The sequence below is a fragment of the Lagopus muta genome, chromosome 8 (assembly GCF_023343835.1).
Source record: "Lagopus muta isolate bLagMut1 chromosome 8, bLagMut1 primary, whole genome shotgun sequence".
Lineage (NCBI taxonomy): Eukaryota > Metazoa > Chordata > Aves > Galliformes > Phasianidae > Lagopus > Lagopus muta.
Genome location: NC_064440.1, coordinates 23,192,344 through 23,211,159, shown reverse-complemented (window position 1 = coordinate 23,211,159; position 18,816 = coordinate 23,192,344). Strand labels below are relative to the sequence as shown.

At 40.4% G+C, this 18,816-nt stretch overlaps 1 protein-coding gene across 9 annotated transcripts in view; it reads left to right on the top strand.

Annotated features, from left to right (window-relative positions):
* Positions 1 to 18,816, top strand: part of PIKFYVE (phosphoinositide kinase, FYVE-type zinc finger containing) — a 64,769-nt gene that overhangs the window by 12,741 nt on the left and 33,212 nt on the right. For 7 of the 9 annotated variants that reach the window (XM_048952840.1, XM_048952839.1, XM_048952836.1 and 4 more), the window contains 8 exons: positions 1,077 to 1,166; positions 4,347 to 4,485; positions 7,041 to 7,198; positions 8,199 to 8,310; positions 9,881 to 10,028; positions 10,503 to 10,670; positions 16,346 to 16,408; positions 18,423 to 18,552. In XM_048952840.1, the coding sequence (XP_048808797.1) occupies positions 1,077 to 1,166; positions 4,347 to 4,485; positions 7,041 to 7,198; positions 8,199 to 8,310; positions 9,881 to 10,028; positions 10,503 to 10,670; positions 16,346 to 16,408; positions 18,423 to 18,552 (1,008 nt within the window). The remainder of the gene's footprint in view (positions 1 to 1,076; positions 1,167 to 4,346; positions 4,486 to 7,040; positions 7,199 to 8,198; positions 8,311 to 9,880; positions 10,029 to 10,502; positions 10,671 to 16,345; positions 16,409 to 18,422; positions 18,553 to 18,816) is intronic. The other 2 variants (XM_048952841.1, XM_048952842.1) reach the window with 1 other exon arrangement.

Genomic DNA, 18,816 nt, shown 5'->3' with positions numbered 1-18,816 from the left:
TAGAGTCTTAAATGAGTTTTCAGGCTGTCATGTGCTGAGACAAAAGCTGCTGGTTTAGGAGCATGTAGAATTAGAACAGGATTTTAATCCTGTGCTTGGTTTTCACATTCTTCTCATCAAATTGAAATATGGAAACTTTTCTATTGAAGTTTTAAATTATTTGATATTATGTGATTTCTGTGTGTGAAGTAGTTTTCATCAGAAGAAAAGCTGGGAATTCAATCTCTTCCCAAAATACTGTATATAGAATAAGGCCATGTCCTCCTGTCATGTGCAACAAAGAAGAGTAGGAGGGTGCTGCTGTATTTGTTGGTCTGATGGTACTCTAATCTTAGAACAGCCAGAACACAAAAGCATGCCTTCCTACTTCAACTAACTTGAATTATCATTTCTTTTAAAAGTTAAGGAGTATTCTGGGCAAGTACAGCAACTCAGACAATGTGATATTGTATATGTTTTCTCAATAAGACTATTTATTGTGTTGGTAACATATCTACATTTCAGAGCACAACCAGTACAGTCATTGTAGGTGGGAGTGCAGTGACTTGTATCTCATAGATCTGCAAGTAGGAATTCATGTTTTAGGTGTTTGTACGTTTGCTCTCCTTCCTTCTGGACTGAAGAGAAACATAGCAAAGGTGACAGTGTAAAACAACTACAGAAGCTTTTTTGGCATCTTGATATGAGCTTTTTATTAGTAGATACAGATATCATTGTTTGTATTGCAAAGATGGTGTGTTGGAGATAGTGCTTTGCAGGTAAAGGCATTGCCCCTGAATAGCAAGAAATAAAAAAGGGGAGAAACCTATATGAAAAGGATATAGGGAAAGAGGACATACTGATGTAAGAGGTGGAGGTTGAGCAGAACATAAGCCTGAGAGTAGAACTCTCAGGTGTTGTCCCCCTGATTTCACTGGCCTACAAGTGGGGAAGGATTTCCCTATTATCTCACTGATTTAACTATGGTGGATGTGAAGGTAACATTATGATGAACTGTACTTGAATTGGAACTGTTCTGATGTTACTGCATGTGCCAGGTCTCTCAAACATCTGTAACAAACCCCTTTCTCCTACAGTTTGATTCACCCAGACTCTTCAACTACAACGCTGTCTGCACGCCTTGGGTCTGTCCAGGAGGATGCAGGGAAGTCTCCAGCTAGGAATAGGTAAACTAATCATATCTGCATATTTCCTGTTCTGGATGCACTCATTGCATGCTCTTCAGTGTAAAGCCTATATTTTGCATTTTGTTTTTACTGAGCATGCTATTTCATTTCTAAAATCAGACTCTTTGGGCTAAAAGACCACTTAGGTACATGTTCCTGCTAATAAACGTTCTATTTTGAGGAACCTGTAGTTTGCTACTGACTAATTCAAATGGAGATGATGGTAAAGAGGAAATAGAAGAAAGGAAATGGCTAAAAAAGGGAGAATTCCAAGGCAGCTGAACAAAAGGGAGTAGCACAGAGATGTACTGTGAGGCAAAGTCTGAGGTCGAGAAGGGAAAGAGGTGTGGGTTTTTTTTTTTTTCCCTGTTGCTTTTGTTTTCTTTTGTTTCCCACCCCCCAGTCCCTGTGCTGATCCACTAAATATGATCTTGTTAAAGTTGCCTGGTTTTCTTAGGCCAAAGGCTCATCGTAGGTCTTTATACAGCACAATTCTGGAATGAATTTGGAATGTTTATGAGAGCTTTTGTATAACTTGTGAATGCTTGAGCTTAATCCTTTTAAATAGTCTGGTATGAGAAGAACAAGTAATTTCTACTTCACAGTGCTTCTGCTATGTTTCTAGTTAAATACTTTCGTTGTGGTTAAATTGGGGAAATAAAGACGAGGCAAAGATAGGAGCAGAGCAAAGATGATCCAAATTTCAAGTGTTGAAGCCAGGAGACATTCAACAACTTGTTTGCATTGGTGTTCCATGAATACAGAATGTGAAGTGGTTTGGAAGTTCTGGCAGGGACAGCAAAGACTTGAGGACTCAGCTGGGGAGGATGCCGGGTGTGCCTTTCAGGGAATGGACTACTTCATGTGTGATGGGGACAGTTAAGAGGATGTGAACACCGACTGTACCTCTGAGGAGTGAAGATCTCACCTGGAGGGAATAAAATTTGGTGAATAAGCTAGTGCCAGATGTCAGTTCTGGGCAAACGTGACAAGGAGTCCAGAGTTAAAAGTTCAGTGGTAAATATCTGCAGTGATGTCAAGAGACCTTGAGGATGTTGTTCTGCTTCTTGTGTGAGTTGACATTGTGTACTTAAGAAGTTTTTGGTGTTTGTTCACACATGCAGTGGGAGGAAGATTCTAAGCTGGTTCTGACAGGGCCAAACTGTTAGTTCAGGGTAACTTGCTCTGCCTTTTCATGACCTCACTGTGGTATTTAGCCCTCTGGGCTTACATTTGAGGAGTAATGATCAGATATAACTCACTCCTGCCAAAACTCTGAACATGTAGAAACTAAGTTGTGAGGTTTTATTTAAAGAGAGTTTCTGTTGTTTGTAACTGTATTCATAGAATGTAATCTCAGGGCTAAGCAGTACTAGCTTTTAGATCTTCTCAGCTTTAGATATTTGTTTGAGGCAAGATTTGACCATACTTCTTTCTAGATGACAGGTACCAAAGAAGGTGCAGGCTGGATGTTTAGTTACCTTCTGTTATCTGTCTGTGAATGAGAGAGATGTGATACTGTTTCTGAAATTAATGGAGGAGGAAGTATGTCAGTTAAATGTTGCAGAGGATTAAAACTTTTCTATGAGTTATTTTAAAGGATAGAAGTTGCCTTTGCAACATCTCCCTCTGTCTTTAGAGCAGCCAAATACGTTTGAGTTCTGGATATCATTGGTGTTGATAAGGATGTAGATACGAAATGTAGTGTGACTATTCTAGCTCTTAATATAATTTTACATAAATTAAAAATCCCTGCTGCTTACAGATAGGTAGCACGGTTAAAGTAGCTCTTGTGAGACAACTTCATTGTGGGCTTTAATGTCAATCTCGTATTCGATGTAAGAATGTCTTCAGTAAAACTGTATTATTCTGCCTGGCTGATTTATCGATTCGAGTTCTTTTCAACTTACAGCATCTGAAGACTGGCAGAGTTTTAACTTGCTTTGAACACCTAGGGTAGAAAATGTCTGCTATCATGCCTTAGTGTGTACAGATACAATGCCAAGACACTTTCCTTTTGGTTCGCATAAGTGACTAAAATGGACTCCTGTTCAAGAAAAAGAGCAGGAAAAAGTGGTGATTTTGTGCCTTATAGTACCTTCAATTCTTACTTCCTTGCAGTAATTCAGCTTTAGCTTTTTGCACTTGGGACTAGCCACATCATCCTTCGAGAACTCTTGGGAAAAGTCATTGTGACTGTTAATAGAGCTTGCTAATTGGCTATCTGGGATTCGCTCCAAAGAGTAAGAACTGGCAACAGCTCTTCCCACTGAGGCTGCTGCAAGCCTCTTGGATCAGGGCAGCATCAAAATTCTGATCTTCCCTTTGGTTGTGTGCAGAAACTGTCTATGTGCACTCCTTATGGCACTGTTAGCATTCCTAGCTTATACTGCATATATAGAGCTGCTGTGAAATGAGAAGAGTTTGTACTCTGTTTATTCAGAGGCTTAATCTAGCTAGGGGGGTACTGGAGCAGAATTATTTGGAAAATGTATTTGCATTTGTAGCTTTGCAATGATTATTGCAAAATGAGATGTTTGTATTGGAGTAGCCTGGATTTCCTAACAGTTAGGCTGAGATCAGGTGCATGGTCTATATCACAATACAAGGGAAAATGGCCAACTGGAGAGACATCCAAGTCCAGCAGACAGATTAACTTTTAAAATTCTGTCCACTGCAAACTGGGCAACACCAGTGGAAGTGTTTATGTTTCAGAGATGTGAAGAGGAGAAATTTTGAAGGTTCAAGGTAGGGAGAATCTCAGTGCCTTGTAACAAGGATCTCCTGGTGTTAACTGCCCTTGCTGGCATCTGCCTTGCCTCCAAAGTGCTGGACCTCTAATTATCCAGCATGTCATGCCTTTCCTACTCTATTCAAATGCAGGCATATAAGAGCTGCTGTGTCTGAATTTAGCTTCAGCTGCTTTTTACAAAGGGCTTTACAAAAGTTTTTGTTTCACTTAGATGTTCCACCCCAATGCACTTACTTCCTGGGCATCCTTTCTTTTTCCTTTGACTGGGAGGGAAAAAGGGGGGCCTTAGTCTGTAAGTCTGTAGTGAGGAGTATGAACAGCATCAAAGACTTAAGTTCTTCCTCAGCATGCCACAAGATCACTGTCTCCTCTGCTGAAGCACTACACAATGAACACTTACAGTTCCATCCTTCTCTCCTGCACTCCAGATCAGCCAGCATCACTAACCTGTCGCTGGATCGGTCGGGTTCGCCGATGGTGCCTTCCTATGAGACATCCGTCAGCCCCCAGGCCAGTCGCACACATATGAAGGCAGAGACCAGCGAGGATGAGCGTAAAATCCTTCTGGTACCTTTCAGGCTTCTGTTTGTCTTCCTCTATGAGAGCAATGAAGTTTGGCTTCCTTGAGTCATGCAGTGGGAGTATCTTGCTGCCTTTCAAGGATTTTATTTGAGTATTCTTCCCTAGACTGCTCCTCCAGGTGGTGCAGGGATGGAGAATATTGACACAGCTTTGGGCTCTTCTGTCTTCCTGAAATCAGATGTGGCATTTGCATAAATATGTAGTTTTTTTAGTCTCAGGAAACTTTTTACTTTGTGGAGTCAGCATATGGTAAATCTGTGTGTATTACACTTGCCACAGTTGCAGTTGTAACCAAGTGGTCTGATTCTGTCTTTTTCAGAGTTCAGATTTTCCCTTTCTTCCCCTTCTAGACTACTTAAGAGGGAACTGTAATGGCTATTTCAAAATGTTTCTCTGTTGAATGAGTTAAAGCTGCTGCAGCTTATTGGACCAAAACGTAACTTGACCCCTCCCCTTGTTTGCAGAATAAATGTTAATATTTTTTGAAAGATTGTGACGTACTTTTTCAAGGAAAAATCAATGTATAACTGAATGTTCCAAGTAGTCCTGTTATCCTCCTCTTGCTGAGTGGAGTGTTGTAGGTAGCAGTTACTGTGTAATGTGAAGTAGAGATAAAAAGTTTCTTTTTGTGATGGAAAGACAGGTTTCCAACAACTGGGGCAAAACCAATTGGAGAAAAAGGACTGTTTTTCACATTCAAAGATTGAAAATTACTTTTCATTGCCATATTTAAAATCAGGAACGTTACCTTTTGTATTGTCAGGTATTTGCCTGATACCAGCAGAGTGCAAGTAAATCAAAACACTAGTTACTGCTTGGTTGTACAGCTCTGTAAATGGACAGTCATGTGAGAGAGAAGGATTTTTAAGGCATGTCTTTACACCTCCCTGCCCCATGCATGTTAGTGCAGAAACAGTAAAATCTAAAATGCTGTGAGTGCAAGATGGGGAAGGATGAAGTCCCAGTGCACTTCAGCTTCATGTTTAATTTTTTGGCCAATTTTCTTCTTTGAGGAAGAACGGGCTTATTAGTATATCTTCTGTTCACGTAAGTACAGAAGATGCAGTGTCACTGTAGGTTTTGCTGGGAATTTCCACTGGTTGTTTCTTGTTTTTTAGTATGTATCTGACTGTATCAGAAGGTAATTGAAGCATTCACGTACTGCGTTCAGAAGGCTCATGAGCTTTGCTTATGAAACAGAATAGGGGAAGATGTACATACATGGAGTATGTATGACCTCTGAATTAGAGGTAAAAATCCTTGAGTTGAAAAAGTTCACTGTGTTTTGCCAGTTTGTTCAGTTTCCTGAACTTGCCACGTGAGTTAAAGCGAAAAAGGCAGATGAGTTGTTGAATTGCCGCTTGCATCAAATCTTATGATCCTGTGGTGTATTCAGAAGCTGACCTATTTGACATTACCTGGTGTGGCAGTGGAGCTGCTGACGTTGATGCTAAGATGAAGCCCAGGGCAGCTAATGCTGAAGGTGATAGCAGAAAAGCAGCCCGGTAACCGAAGCAGAATACACCTTTTAGATCACAGAGCATCCTTGGGAAGGTGGAATGAGGCGGATCTGGCAGTTAACTGGAAAGCTGAAATTGATTAAAAGTTGCATTAAAGCTCTTCTGTTGTTGTTGCACAAAGGTGGAATGAGTGAAGCATTTGAACAAGTGAGCTGCAGTGGCTCTTCTCCATCCCTTGCTGTGTTCTATTGCTTTCAAAATAATACCAGGGTATTTTCCAGGTTGTTCCATCTCATCAACAGTAGGTTGTGCTGTGCAGAACCTAGGTGCATGTGGAGAGCAAAAGGACCTAGGTAGCAAGCTGACATTTGAGTTTGAATGGGGCATAACCAAAGCAAGATTTGACATGTGTGTTTAGCAGGCCTTGAAACAAGACCAGGGCATAGGCTGAAGTGTTCCAAGTGATGGGAAAATACTTCGAGCTTCCAAGAGAGTTAACTAAGTTGAGCAGGGGACACAACTTATTTTATTTAGTGGCTGAAGCTAGCAATGTCTAAAGTGTGTATGTGTGTGTACATACATACATACGGCAGTGTGTATTGCAGTGTCAAGTTTCTGCTTTGTTTGGGCTAGGTGCTTCACAAACTAGGGTGCTTCATAAAACCTGAGATGAGCAAAGAATGTGTAGGGAAAAAAACCTCTTCCAAAGGATGAATTTTCCTTGATCTTGTACGCACCACCCCGGTTTGAGACTTGTGCAAGAGAGCAGAAGTGAAAGCATAAGTATATTGCAGATGGTAGAGAAGTTTGCTCCATTAAAACCCTAAGCCCCTCAACTCTGAATGTAACTGTCTTGTTTCTTCTTGGTTTCCAACTTTATATAAAGGAAGGTTGTAAGGAGCTGATCCCATGTTTGTCTGCTGTTTGTTTTGCACCTTTATGTAAGTTTAGCAGAATGGCTTAGATTTTTGTGCCTGTTTCTAGAGGGTGCTTGATTGAGAGTTTGAGGACCCAGACTGATGCTCTTGAAACAAGTGCTGCTGTCTGACTGCTAAGTAACTTGTGTATCTCCCTGTCCAGGACTCAGTCCAGCTGAAAGATCTGTGGAAGAAAATCTGCCATCACAATAGTGGGATGGAGTTCCAAGACCATCGCTACTGGCTGCGGACACATCCCAACTGCATTGTGGGAAAAGAGCTGGTAAACTGGCTCATCAGAAATGGACACATAACCACAAGGTAACCCTGATGCTTTAGGGTAACAGGTCTTCTGACTCTGGCAGAAGGTTGTGAGGTAATGTGGGGTAACTTCGATTCCAGAGAGAGAGAGACCCCTTTGCAAGAAAGCAAGAAAGAAGGCTATCAGAATTTTGTTTCTTTGCTGCCTGCAAGTATGATTCTGATTCCTCATGGTCCAGAAAAGGGCATGAGGCACTCTGGTTCAAGAGCTGGTGTGGGTGGCAGTGTATGGGACAGTTACCAACTCAAATGGGCAGAGAACAATGATCGTATTGCAAAGGCGCTCCTAAAACATTTTTTTTTTTTCAGAGCTGTGTGCTCCACTTTGGTAAACAGAATGCAGTTTGCAGGGTCACCATGCTACTTGTGTTTTGGATATGCTTGCAAAGGTTCTTGCTTTGCGACATAGAGGTGTGTCTTCCCAGCTTTACAAAGGAGTTTTTGGCCACACATAGCATTTCCTTGGTGATATGAAGGGAAAAAAATTCATTTCAACCTTTACAAGCCTAGAAGAAAGCAGACTGCTCAGATCACTGATATTCCAAAGAGGCCAGAGATCACTATTAGTGTTTGGCAGCTAAATTTTTCATGGAACTGGTTGACTCTTAACACTGTAAATAAGTATAAAGAATCAGAAGTATTTCACTATGCAAGAGGGAGGTAAAACTATGTTTGCTTTCGTATTTACAGAGCCAGTGTCCTTACTTAGCAGAGATTTTCAATGCGTGCAACTCAAGCTAAAGATATTGGAGGAGTACAAACAGTATATCTTGTCCATTGGACATCTCAGTTTTAAAGCTCCGGCGGTCTCTTCATCTAAGTCCATACTTGAATCATTACACTCTGCCCCTTTGCAACATTTTTAAATGTATAGTTAAGTATGGGCGTGGAATACAGAGGAGTGCAAAGTCATAGCAAATGGCGTTTTCCTCTTGTACCATGTTTGTACCATAAACCATGTGTTTAAAAACAGAAAATGTCTCTGCTCTCATGCTTCCAGGGTTCAAGCCATTGCTATTGGGCAAGCACTAGTTGATGGACGCTGGCTAGATTGTGTCAGTCATCATGATCAGCTCTTCAGAGATGAGTATGCCCTGTACCGACCATTGCAGGTAAAAGGGAGAATCTGACTCGAGGGAGAAGGGGAGTAGGACTGTTAAGATTCTTACTGCTATTGACTGCTCACTAGAATATCTTAAAATTATTATCTCTGCAGCCATTGTGTGTTTTCTAAATAAGCTCTCCTGTATAGAGGAGTCTGCACCTTTTTCCTTAGTGGCTGAAAGCCTGAAGAAGGTGCGTTTACACAGAACGCTTTGGAGCTTTGCTTTGTGGAGGATGAATTGCTGCACTTATTGCTGTCTGCAGAAAAGGAAAGGATCTCCAGTTTAGGCCAATACTTCTCATGGTGGGCATTTTCCAGAGGCCTTATAATGCCACAGTTAGCAGCTGTGCTGCATATAATGTACATAGTTTAGTGTCTGTTACGCAGTTACTGGTACTGAGCTTTAAACGTTTCCCGAGTATTTTGGATATACTATGTTTGAACATAAGATAACCTCCTGATCTCTGGTGATGGCAGCAATAAGGAATTTAGTACCATAACCATGTGATGCAAGACTGGGAGGGAGTTTCTGTCCAGCTTTCCGGATTGGGCTGGCTAGACGAGAAAGAGTCAGGAAACCACTGACCGGAGATGCTATCCACCGTTTTTCATTGCAATGAAACATGCACTTAGTTGTGAGTCCTCCATGTTCTTCAGCTTCTTGCGAAGGAGAATGGCTCAGCTGTCCCATACACGTCAGCTAGCAAGCTTACAGCCATTAGCTTCATGTTTTCATTGTGTGTTTCAGCTCTTGGCCACGGTATCTCAGTTTGCTAGTAAAGCGTACCCTTACTTAGCAAACACTTGTGGATCTGTTTGTAACTATTTGCAAAGACATTATATTATTCCAGTTTTAAAGCCAGTTCTCATCAGCTGAAAGCTCTATATGATCACTTTTCTTCCAGCTTAAACAGGATTCTGGAGAAACTGTTGGTAACTCAGCTGCTTGTTGCACTTGCTGTAGCCAAAGGAGTGATAATGAGAATTTATACTTGGGGTGAATCTAGACATCAGAATGGCTAGTTGTAATTGCTTAGATTCTCTCTGGGTTACTTGGCACTATATCCAGGCTTTGTTTTGGCTCAGTAGCTCCAGGCAGGGCCTGACTTGTGAGTGAAGCTTAGAGTTTCTCTTTTTGGTCAGCCACAGAGTTGCTCCAGTGGTTTAGACTATGTCTACACCAAAAGCTGCCTGAATCTGAGCACAGAATACGGCCATCATCCACTTCTGCTGGAGATAACAAGTGTTTAAAACTGCTTCCCTGGGTATGGTTACAGAAAATGTGCAGCGGAATGAACCTGTCACTTAGCCACAACTTGTACGGAAGTGTGGAGGAAGTAGAAACTAGGCACTATGAGAAGTGAAAAGAAATGCTTGTTTCTTGTTCCAGACAGTTCCTATTTTGTGCTGGGGGAATGGTTTTTATGACTAATTCATCTCAGGCCACTGAGAGTATCCTCTGAATTTTAAAATGTCTGATTTGTGTTTGTGACAGGCTGCTTTCTAATGAATATGCTTAATGAATATGCTGGGATCAGCAGAGCTGCATTTTAACACCCTTTTTTCTTGCCTACTAGAGCACAGAGTTTTCGGAAACCCCCTCTCCAGACAGTGACTCTGTGAACTCTGTAGAGGGGCACTCAGAGCCATCCTGGTTCAAAGACATCAAATTTGATGACAGTGACACAGAGCAGATTGCTGATGAAGGAGAAGATAACTTGGCCAGTGAGTTTCAGCAAAGTTTTGTTCTCAAATTGTCTTCTTCCCTGCTATCTCTAGTCCTTCAGGACATAGTAGTTTAACCATGTCTTGCTTTACTTGTGTGTATGTGTGCATGCGGCTGTAAGGATATAAGCAAACAGTACCTAGCTAGTCTTCCTGTGTCTTCTGATGGTATTTTGTTTTTTACTGGAACTGATAAAGCTTCATACTTGTAGTGGACGGAAAACGTGTAAATTACCTTCTCTTTCTCAGACAGACTTCTCCTTGACTTTGGTCCTATAGTAGTGCGCTAAAGAATGCTGACTCAATATGTCAGCATGCACAGATCAAGATAAGAACTATGAAAATACTGTTTTCCTGTAGTATTTCACACTGGTCTTTATGTATTAAAGACAATTTTTCTCCTCTCCGATACCCTCATGATACCCATTTGAACCCTTCTCCTCCCTGTATCTTCCCCCTTACCAACACTAAAAGACTCCGCCAGCCCTAGCAAGCGCACTTCAGTCAGCAGCTTCCAGTCCACAATGGACAGTGATTCAGCCGCCTCCATCAGCCTGAACGTGGAGATGGACAACGTGAACTTCCATATCAAGAAGCACTCCAAGTACCCACATGTGCCCCCTCACCCTGCCGACCAAAAAGGTACGAGGTAGTCACCGGCTGGAGTTGCACATGATGGAGAGCTGGGTCCTAATGACACTGACCTGTTTGGACGCTACTGGAGTAGCTGTCTTACAGAGGGAGACGTGCGATATCTAGCTGGCGCTCGCATGCAGTTCTGATATGCTTGCCTCTGAAGAGGCTCAGTAGTCCCACTGAACCAACTTCTCTGCAGCGTGTGTAACATCCTCTGTGACTTTCTCTTTTCAGTTGAAATGAGGTGTCCTGCTGTAGATATTCAAGTCTCACCTGGACGCCTACCTGTGTGACCTGGTTTAGGGAACCTGCTTTGGCAGGGGGGTTGGTCTTGATGATCTCTAGAGGTCCCTTCCAACCCCTACAGTTCTGTGATTCTGTATGCACATAATAGAGCATACCTACACGTACAGTGTCTGCCTAACTGGGGTGAAAAAGTAGTCCATGAATATACTGGTTTAATACTCATCTTTCCCAGTTTGAGGTGAAACTGAAAAAAGCAAGCAGAAGAACAATGAACAAAGCTAACTTGATGAGCTTTCTGCTGGTTTCTAATCCTACCTTAAGTTTATGTTTGGCAGAAAAATAATCATGCTGATACATGGTATGGCCAAGTTTGATCTATGTATGTTACAGATAACTGGGACTTGTAGCAAATTATTCTTTCTTGGAGTTTTAACAGAGCTCTTATGTTGATGTGGCTCAGTATACAAGATTTACCTTTATTCTCACAGGTGAATTGCATTCTCTGAAACTGAAGTGATAGCTAAGGAGAGGTGGGAAGGAGGACTGGCCACAGCTGACTTCCAAAGTGTGTTAGATAATGGAGAGTGAGGCAAATTAGAGGGAGCATTTATCATTACCTACTGTAACTACTATTTGCTAAAAACATTTACAGAAACAAATCTATGCTTTCTTCTTCTCATCTCAAAGAGGAGTAGAGCAAGTTTGAAATTCAAGTTTGACTGTGGTTTGTAACGGGAAGATTGTCAGCTCTACTGACACCAATTTGTTGATGTTTCCTTCAGTCTTGTTTCCAGCTCATGCCCTAATCAAATGAGAAGTTTATACATCTGCAAGGGGAGGAATATTGTAGAGAGGGAGAAATTTATCAAAGAATTCTTAATTGGAAGGGGGGTTTTTTAAAGAGAGCTTGAACCAGGCCCAGGTGTGTTGCAGCATCCTAAGAGTTTACAGCTGTAGCAAGTTGATCTTTATTAGTCTGTGCTGGTATTAAAACAGGCTGTAGTCAGTTTAGGCATAGGGTAGTGTTAGAAAACCTGTATTTCAGATTTTCTGGTTTCCTGTGCATTTCAGTTCTTATATGTAAAAAGCTTTGTGTGATGAAGGGGGAATGTAAAAGACCCTGCTTCTCCACAAGCTTGTCAGCCAAGTCAAGGTTTTTTAATAACCAGAAGTGAAGCCCTTGTTTTTTTTTTTTTTTTAAAAAAAAAAAAAAAAAAAATTAATGATGGAGTGCTTGAGGAAGATCATCAGAGAGGGCAACTAGTGAGGGAAGGGAAGTGAAAAGAGAATTTTGCTTTTAAATTATGCATAACGGCAGTACAGTGATATCTTGGGATCTCTGCTGAGTAGTATTTGTTAGCTGTTCCTGAAACGTGTGGCCTTTTAACCAGGTTATTCTCCTAGGAGTATAGTTCATAGCTGAATACTTCCCTCTTTTAAGAGGGAAAGGTACCTGAGTAATGTCAGCAGAATGTCCAGAACTGAGATAAGGTAGAGGTATGAGTCATTAAAACACATGATGGAGAAGTAAATGTTTTCTTGCATTTTTTTGAAAAAAAAATCTGTTTCTCTGCATATTCAGAAGACTCATTTCACGTCTTTTATTGTTTTCTAACAATGTCTGCATCATCAGAGTCTTTATAGGAAAGATCTAACCAGGGTGCAACAAGTTAAAATGTCCACTGACATCCTGAGTAGCAAGATATATTTCCTGGCAATAGGGAAACAGAAATTTCCTGAGTACTTAGAAGTTTGTTACAGGAAGGACTTCAAAAATTAGGTGTCACGAAACTCTGCAGTGCCCAGGGCTGTACAATGTATGACTTCTAAAACTTTGTTCCAGAGTGTATTAAAGTATGAGTGCAAGCAAAGACTTTCACCCTGTGTTCTGATTGATCCTGGCCATTTTCTGCAACAGATGCCTTCCAGGGTGTTAGTGATTGTCAGAGTGACACTGATCAGACAGAACTAGATGGTTAGCCATTTTCATTTTACATAGAAGCTTATTTTAGTAGGGGACTGCTGTAAAGCAATTCCTCCTATTTTATTACGTTGGCCTGTAATGTCAGAGATGGATGTTGGCGTTATGATAGTAGAGGTTGAATCTTTCCACTAATATTCTGTGACCTTTTGTTGCCATGTGACTGATGGTGGCAGAGGGAGTCTGACAAAATGACATCTGATATGGAAGTGTTATGAAGCAAAGGTATGTCACTGAATTCTACTGTGGTGGAAAAAAAATGCCACACACTGAGATTTATCAAACTTGTTGAACGTTTGTGGAGATCAAACAGTGGATGTGAGCACAAAGAGGTGGTGGGTGGTGTGTTTCAGTAATGGTGACTGCGATTTGAAAGACAAGTCATGTTCCAGAAGGCCATGCAGATTTTGGAGTGTGGTATGCAGGATTTTGTTCAGCACTAGTAAGTGCATAGCTACTGGTGATGAGTTGAAAAAAGTGTTCTGTAGCTGAGAAGTTGCCCTATCAAATAGTGTTATTGTGCTCTTTGTAGCAGTTGTAGTTTCTATGGAACTAAATAGGAGGCATTATTTTCAGAGTGACCTATGTAACAGAGCACTATTTCATGACATTGGGTTTGTAGGTGTTAGAGATCAGTAACTTCCCTGTGCCAGGCAAATGTGTGGCTTGATTTTGTCTGAATTGTCCTGTGCTTAGACCAGGTGACTAGGCAGTGACTTAATTTTCTTTAGAAAGAAAAAGGGGAAATGGATGAAGATGATCCCCACATCTTGAGCTTATTCACCGGATTTCCTCACAGCTGTGTAAATTAGAGTAATTGGGGTCAGACTGAGGGGACAAAACATCAGTGCTAGAAATGCAGGTTCAACTTTGATCAAAGTGATTAGCAGCTTTTTTCAAATGATTAAGAGAGATGCAAAAAATTGGTTGTGGAGGTCAGCTGCTTTGAAGCAATGGCCAATGATGAGCTAGCTGTGTTGTATAACAGCCGTTTGTATATAATCTGGTGGCAGGACTTATGATGTGTAAGGCTGACTAATGTTCTGTGTGCTCCTATGAAATTCTAGTGATTCTAAGGCAGCTGGCATGTAATATCTTAAAAATGAGTGTAAGTGACTCACTTGTAATATCATCTACTCACAGATAATGGTACTTTCTGGCATGTATTGAAATGGGAAACAAAGCAATATTGCTTTCTGCATTTAGATTGGGTGAAGAGATTAAATGACTTAATTCATTTATTTTAAATGTGGCTTTTGATTGCTGTGCTTAAAAACACACAATTATCAGCATAGAAAACTTCTAAATACCCTCAAAGCCAAACATCCTGAGAGGGCAGGAATTTTGGGTAATTTTAGATGCTAGCATCTAGTTAGGAGAGGGAACAGAAGAGAACCTTGTGTAATGACACAGTTCCTTATCACTATTATTTGCCAAGGCTTAGAGTCCTGCTGTCAGAGCCCTTTTAGATATATACCACAGATTTTAGTGGCTGTCTCTGGATGTATGTGTGCTTTGTGTATCTAGAAAAAAAAAACACCTGTGAGTTATGGCTGGTCTGTTTAGACTTACAGCAAATAAACCTATACAATGTTTAAAATATCTACCTGTTGGTTTCCAGTGGAGACCTGTGAATTTGTATATGTTGTGGTATTTGCATTCAGTAATGCTCTTGAATATTACACTTCTGGTTTTATATATTGTGTGTGTGGTGGTATTTTTTTGTTTGATGAGGGGGAATGTAGGATAGTTAATTGGCAGCTAACTGCTTGCAGATAGGGCTACAAAATATGCAACAACATTCTCTGGGTTTTCTCATCTCATCCCTTCTCTGTAAGAAACGTCTATTAGCCACTCTCAGTGGCTCAAACTTGCATCTATGAGTGTGTCATCTCTAGCCTAGAAACTTGTCTTGGAATAGAAATAAAAGGAAGCAAAGTTGCAGGAGGTGAAACTATTGATGAGAGGTGTTTCGTATTTGAGGGTGTTACCTGCTTCTTTAGCTAGAGCAAAACCAAGGTTAGTTTCAGCTGGTGATAACTGCTGCCTTGGCTGTGTCAGTCAGGGTTATGCGACAGATCTAATTTCAGTGTGTTCACAGTAAGAGCTTCTGCCCTGAGGCTGCTGTACGGTTGAAAAGGACTGAAAAAGGAGGTGTTGGTATGTGTGTACATGCGTAGGAACAGTCTGATATGACTTTCTCTAGCTAGTGGCGCTGTGGGTGAACGCTGAAGGTGAGCCAACTTATAAGCAAGCTAGGGCTTGACCTAACTCTAAATGCTTCATCTAAGTGAGAGGTGAAAGGAGTCTGCAAATAACTATTGAGCTGCAAGGGATACTTGCCCCTTCTTGTTCTGCCATGTATGTTTGGTACACTGATCATCTGTTGGGTATCTGATTTCCAGCTGGGTAACTGCGGACAAGCTTAGATGTTTGAAATACTGGCATGTAAGGGGTCTCTTGAGTGCTGCTGTTCAGAGGCTTTTGATTGCTCGTGTACTGTCTACTTCCTGTTGCTTTCTGTTGGTGTCTGAAGCCTTGCTTTGCATTGTTTGTGGTGGCAAGCCTGGACCATTCTCAGGAAAGATGATAGAGGGTTGGTTTTGGACTTGGGATCATCATAGTATGCAGAAATTTGGCTACTGCTTGTTTTTCCATTGAAGTCCCTTTTTTGTAGAAACAGGTAAACTAAATAAATGCACAGTAGGCCTCTGGAGAAAACAAAGGTTGTGCAGCTACAGAGCCTGCTTGAAATTTCATTGATATCATTGATATTTTTTTGTTGATCCAGTGAAGAGGTATAGCAGATAGAGCTTTGTCCTGTTTCCCAAATGTGAAGGACGATGTGTAACTCTCACTTTCCTCAGTTACTGGAAGTCTACCTTTTTATGCCTGGATTCTTCAAAACACTTTAAACTATTTTAGGCTTCAGACTTCTCTCTCTCAAAAAGCAGGCTGCTTTTTGTTCCCTTCACTGTGTAAGATAAATCTTACAGCTGATCTTTCACTGAGTCTGACAATACCAAAATATTTACTGGAATGTATGATCAAAATGCCTCCTGAAGCTGTATTTTTAGATGAGCATGTGGAGGTCGTTCCCATGGTGTTTTTGCAGCTTGCAACAAATACATTCAGATTATCACTATTTTTTTTATTTCTTTAAGTGTCAATAGGAAGAACAGACTCTTAAATGTCAGTTCAGTCTGTGTTCATTTTTACTTTGTTCCCATGGTAATACAGTAATAAATTGTCTTCCTAGAACTTGTTGATAGAACGAGAACGAGAGGATATTCTTGTCTTGACCACTCATCAAGCTGTTGCTAAATTAGTGACTAAATGTTTAGATGAGTAATGCTGCTGCTTCTGGTGTGGGCGTGCACATCGTAATTATATGGGCACACCAGTGTAACCTGTCATTTGTCTCCGCCTATCTCCCTCTTCTCTCTTCTTTCAGAGTACTTGAATCCTGACAACGGAGGGCAGCAGATGTTCTCTATAAGTGATGCTTTTATTAAAGGTAAGAGGAAAAATTTCAAATGTTGCTGTTGTGTGCTGTAATATAATGTGAAAATTCTTTACTACTCCTTCAATAGAGCGTTGGTGCTTTATGAACTGAAGTTACTTTGGGCAGAACTGGCATATGGGCTGTATTGTCTTTTAAAGCTTTTTCAAACTCAAATTCCTTCTCAAATTTCTTCAATCAAAATAACTCTTGTTATCTTTCTTTTAATTTTTTTAAAGTAAGTCTCAGTGGCAGGTTTTATCACTTTTTGTTCATAATTTACTCGCCCACAATCTTGTATAACAGATGCCAGTTCTAACTTCCTTTGCAAGCAAATGGAGATGTAATACAATGAAATACACTCCTACAGAACAGTTCAAGGCTTAATCTCTTAAAACTTTCTGGGTTCCTCATCACCAATACTGCTACTTCTGTAATGAAAGACAATCAGCCACAGTTCTGAATTTTAAAACTGTGCCTTCCAATTTTGTAATCAGCCTTACTTGTGGGATTTTTTTTTTCCATTTGATGCTGTTGATTGTAGTGAGCTTGGAGAAGAAGAGGAAATAACTGGGGAAATCCTGGTGTCTGTGCATCCAGCAAAGTGAAAAGTTTGGCTGAAATCATGCTTAGTTTTTAACTGAACTTATGCAGTAGAGGGGGGGAAGGGAAAATCCCTACTTAACTTCTGCTATTCTATGCAGATAATTTTGAGCACTGAGTGTCTAGAAGAAGTAAATTGCTATTTTTAAAGTGTCTTTTTCAGTTCTCTTCAGGTTATTGTATGAGGATTTTGCATTCAGATAATGCAGTTGTTTTTTGCTTGAACTCTAAAGGATTACATGCTTGCCAGTGAGAAGTTGTATACTACTAGCATGAATGATTTACAATATAGTTAGCCATTATATAAAATTGAGGAAGTTCTAATGTGGAATATTGTAATGCCTGTGTGGGAAGTAGCTTTGTAACTCTTTCAAAGCATGGAGAAATAGCCTGTGATCCTAGTAATGCAAAACAAATAGAGAACGGTTTTATGGATATGCTACACATTGCAGTGATTGAAAGTAGCAGTTGCTCCCATCAAGCAGGAACTATTCTGCACAGCTGAAACTTGTTTACTGTTTCCAAAACCAGTAATGACTGCAGTTTTTACTGACATTTAGAGATGTTTAAATGTTTAAGCTGACATTTAAAAAAAAAAAAAAAAAGCATGTCCAGTGGATGCAGCTTTACTTATCCTGTTTAACATAGTGGAGAGATAGCTGTGTATGTGATGGTTAGGTGAAAAGGGATGGGAAGAAGTGCTGAGACTTCTGAAAATCTTGTGCTGCTTTCTTTATGGGAAAACCTTAAGCTTGTGAGAGAAAATAGTTCTGTCGTGTTAAATACTATGACATAGGGTAGATGAACCAGCTTGCTAGCAGCTCACTCTGCACCTGAGTGGCAAAGTGGTGATGTTTGATATCTGACTACAAGTCACATCAGGGTTTATTGGTAGCATAGTATTTTAAAATGTTTGGGAGACATGCTAAACAAGGCCTGTACCAAGATATTTTTGGAATTTGTACTGCAGCCGGAATGGTGTAACTTGATCTTTCTACTGCAGGTAACTTGTATGTGTCTTCAAAGCAGCAGCTATCTGCAGATCAAATTATTGTGCCTTTAATCAATATTCTAAATTTGAAAAGGCCTGTGAATATGTAAAGTATTAAGAATTTACTTCTTATTTATAGGCAGAACTGCAGTGTAACTTTGTGTTTTTGTTTTTTTTTTCCCTCTTGCAATAATTTTAATTCCAGGAGAGCAAACTGCTTATGCTGTACTAGCAATATGAGAATTTCAGTAACTCACTTTTCCTTTGTACACTTATTATTGTTACACTTAAAATTGTTTATAGCATGTTACCATGACTCCTAGCTCAAACTCTGGCTTTCATAAGCTTAGATTTATGCCCTGGTAAATTCTTTCCTTTTCAAAGTAGTCTTTCAGCTGTGACCTTATATTAACAAAGTTGGCTTGTCTCTTGCAGAGTCATTATTCAACAGGAGGGTGGAGGAGAAGTCCAAAGAAGTCTTTTTCACACCGCTAGGCTGGCACCACAGCAACCTGGATCTGCTGAGAGAAGAGAATGGGGAGAAACAAGCCATGGAAAGGCTGCTGTAAGAAAAACCAAGAAAAAGAATTTTCGTATCTTGAGTAACAATTCTGGAAGCCCTCTTGTTCTGCTAGTTTTTAGTGGGGCTCTATCTTCTGTGGATATTTTTGCTCTTTTCTGTGGTTTTATGTAGGTTGCTCCAAAAGTAATGCCTCCTATTTATTTCTGTGGAAACTACAATGGATACAAAGAGAACAAAAATGTTAGAGCGATTTCTCAGCTACAAAGCACCACTTTTAAACACAGTCACCATCACTGGCCAATTAGT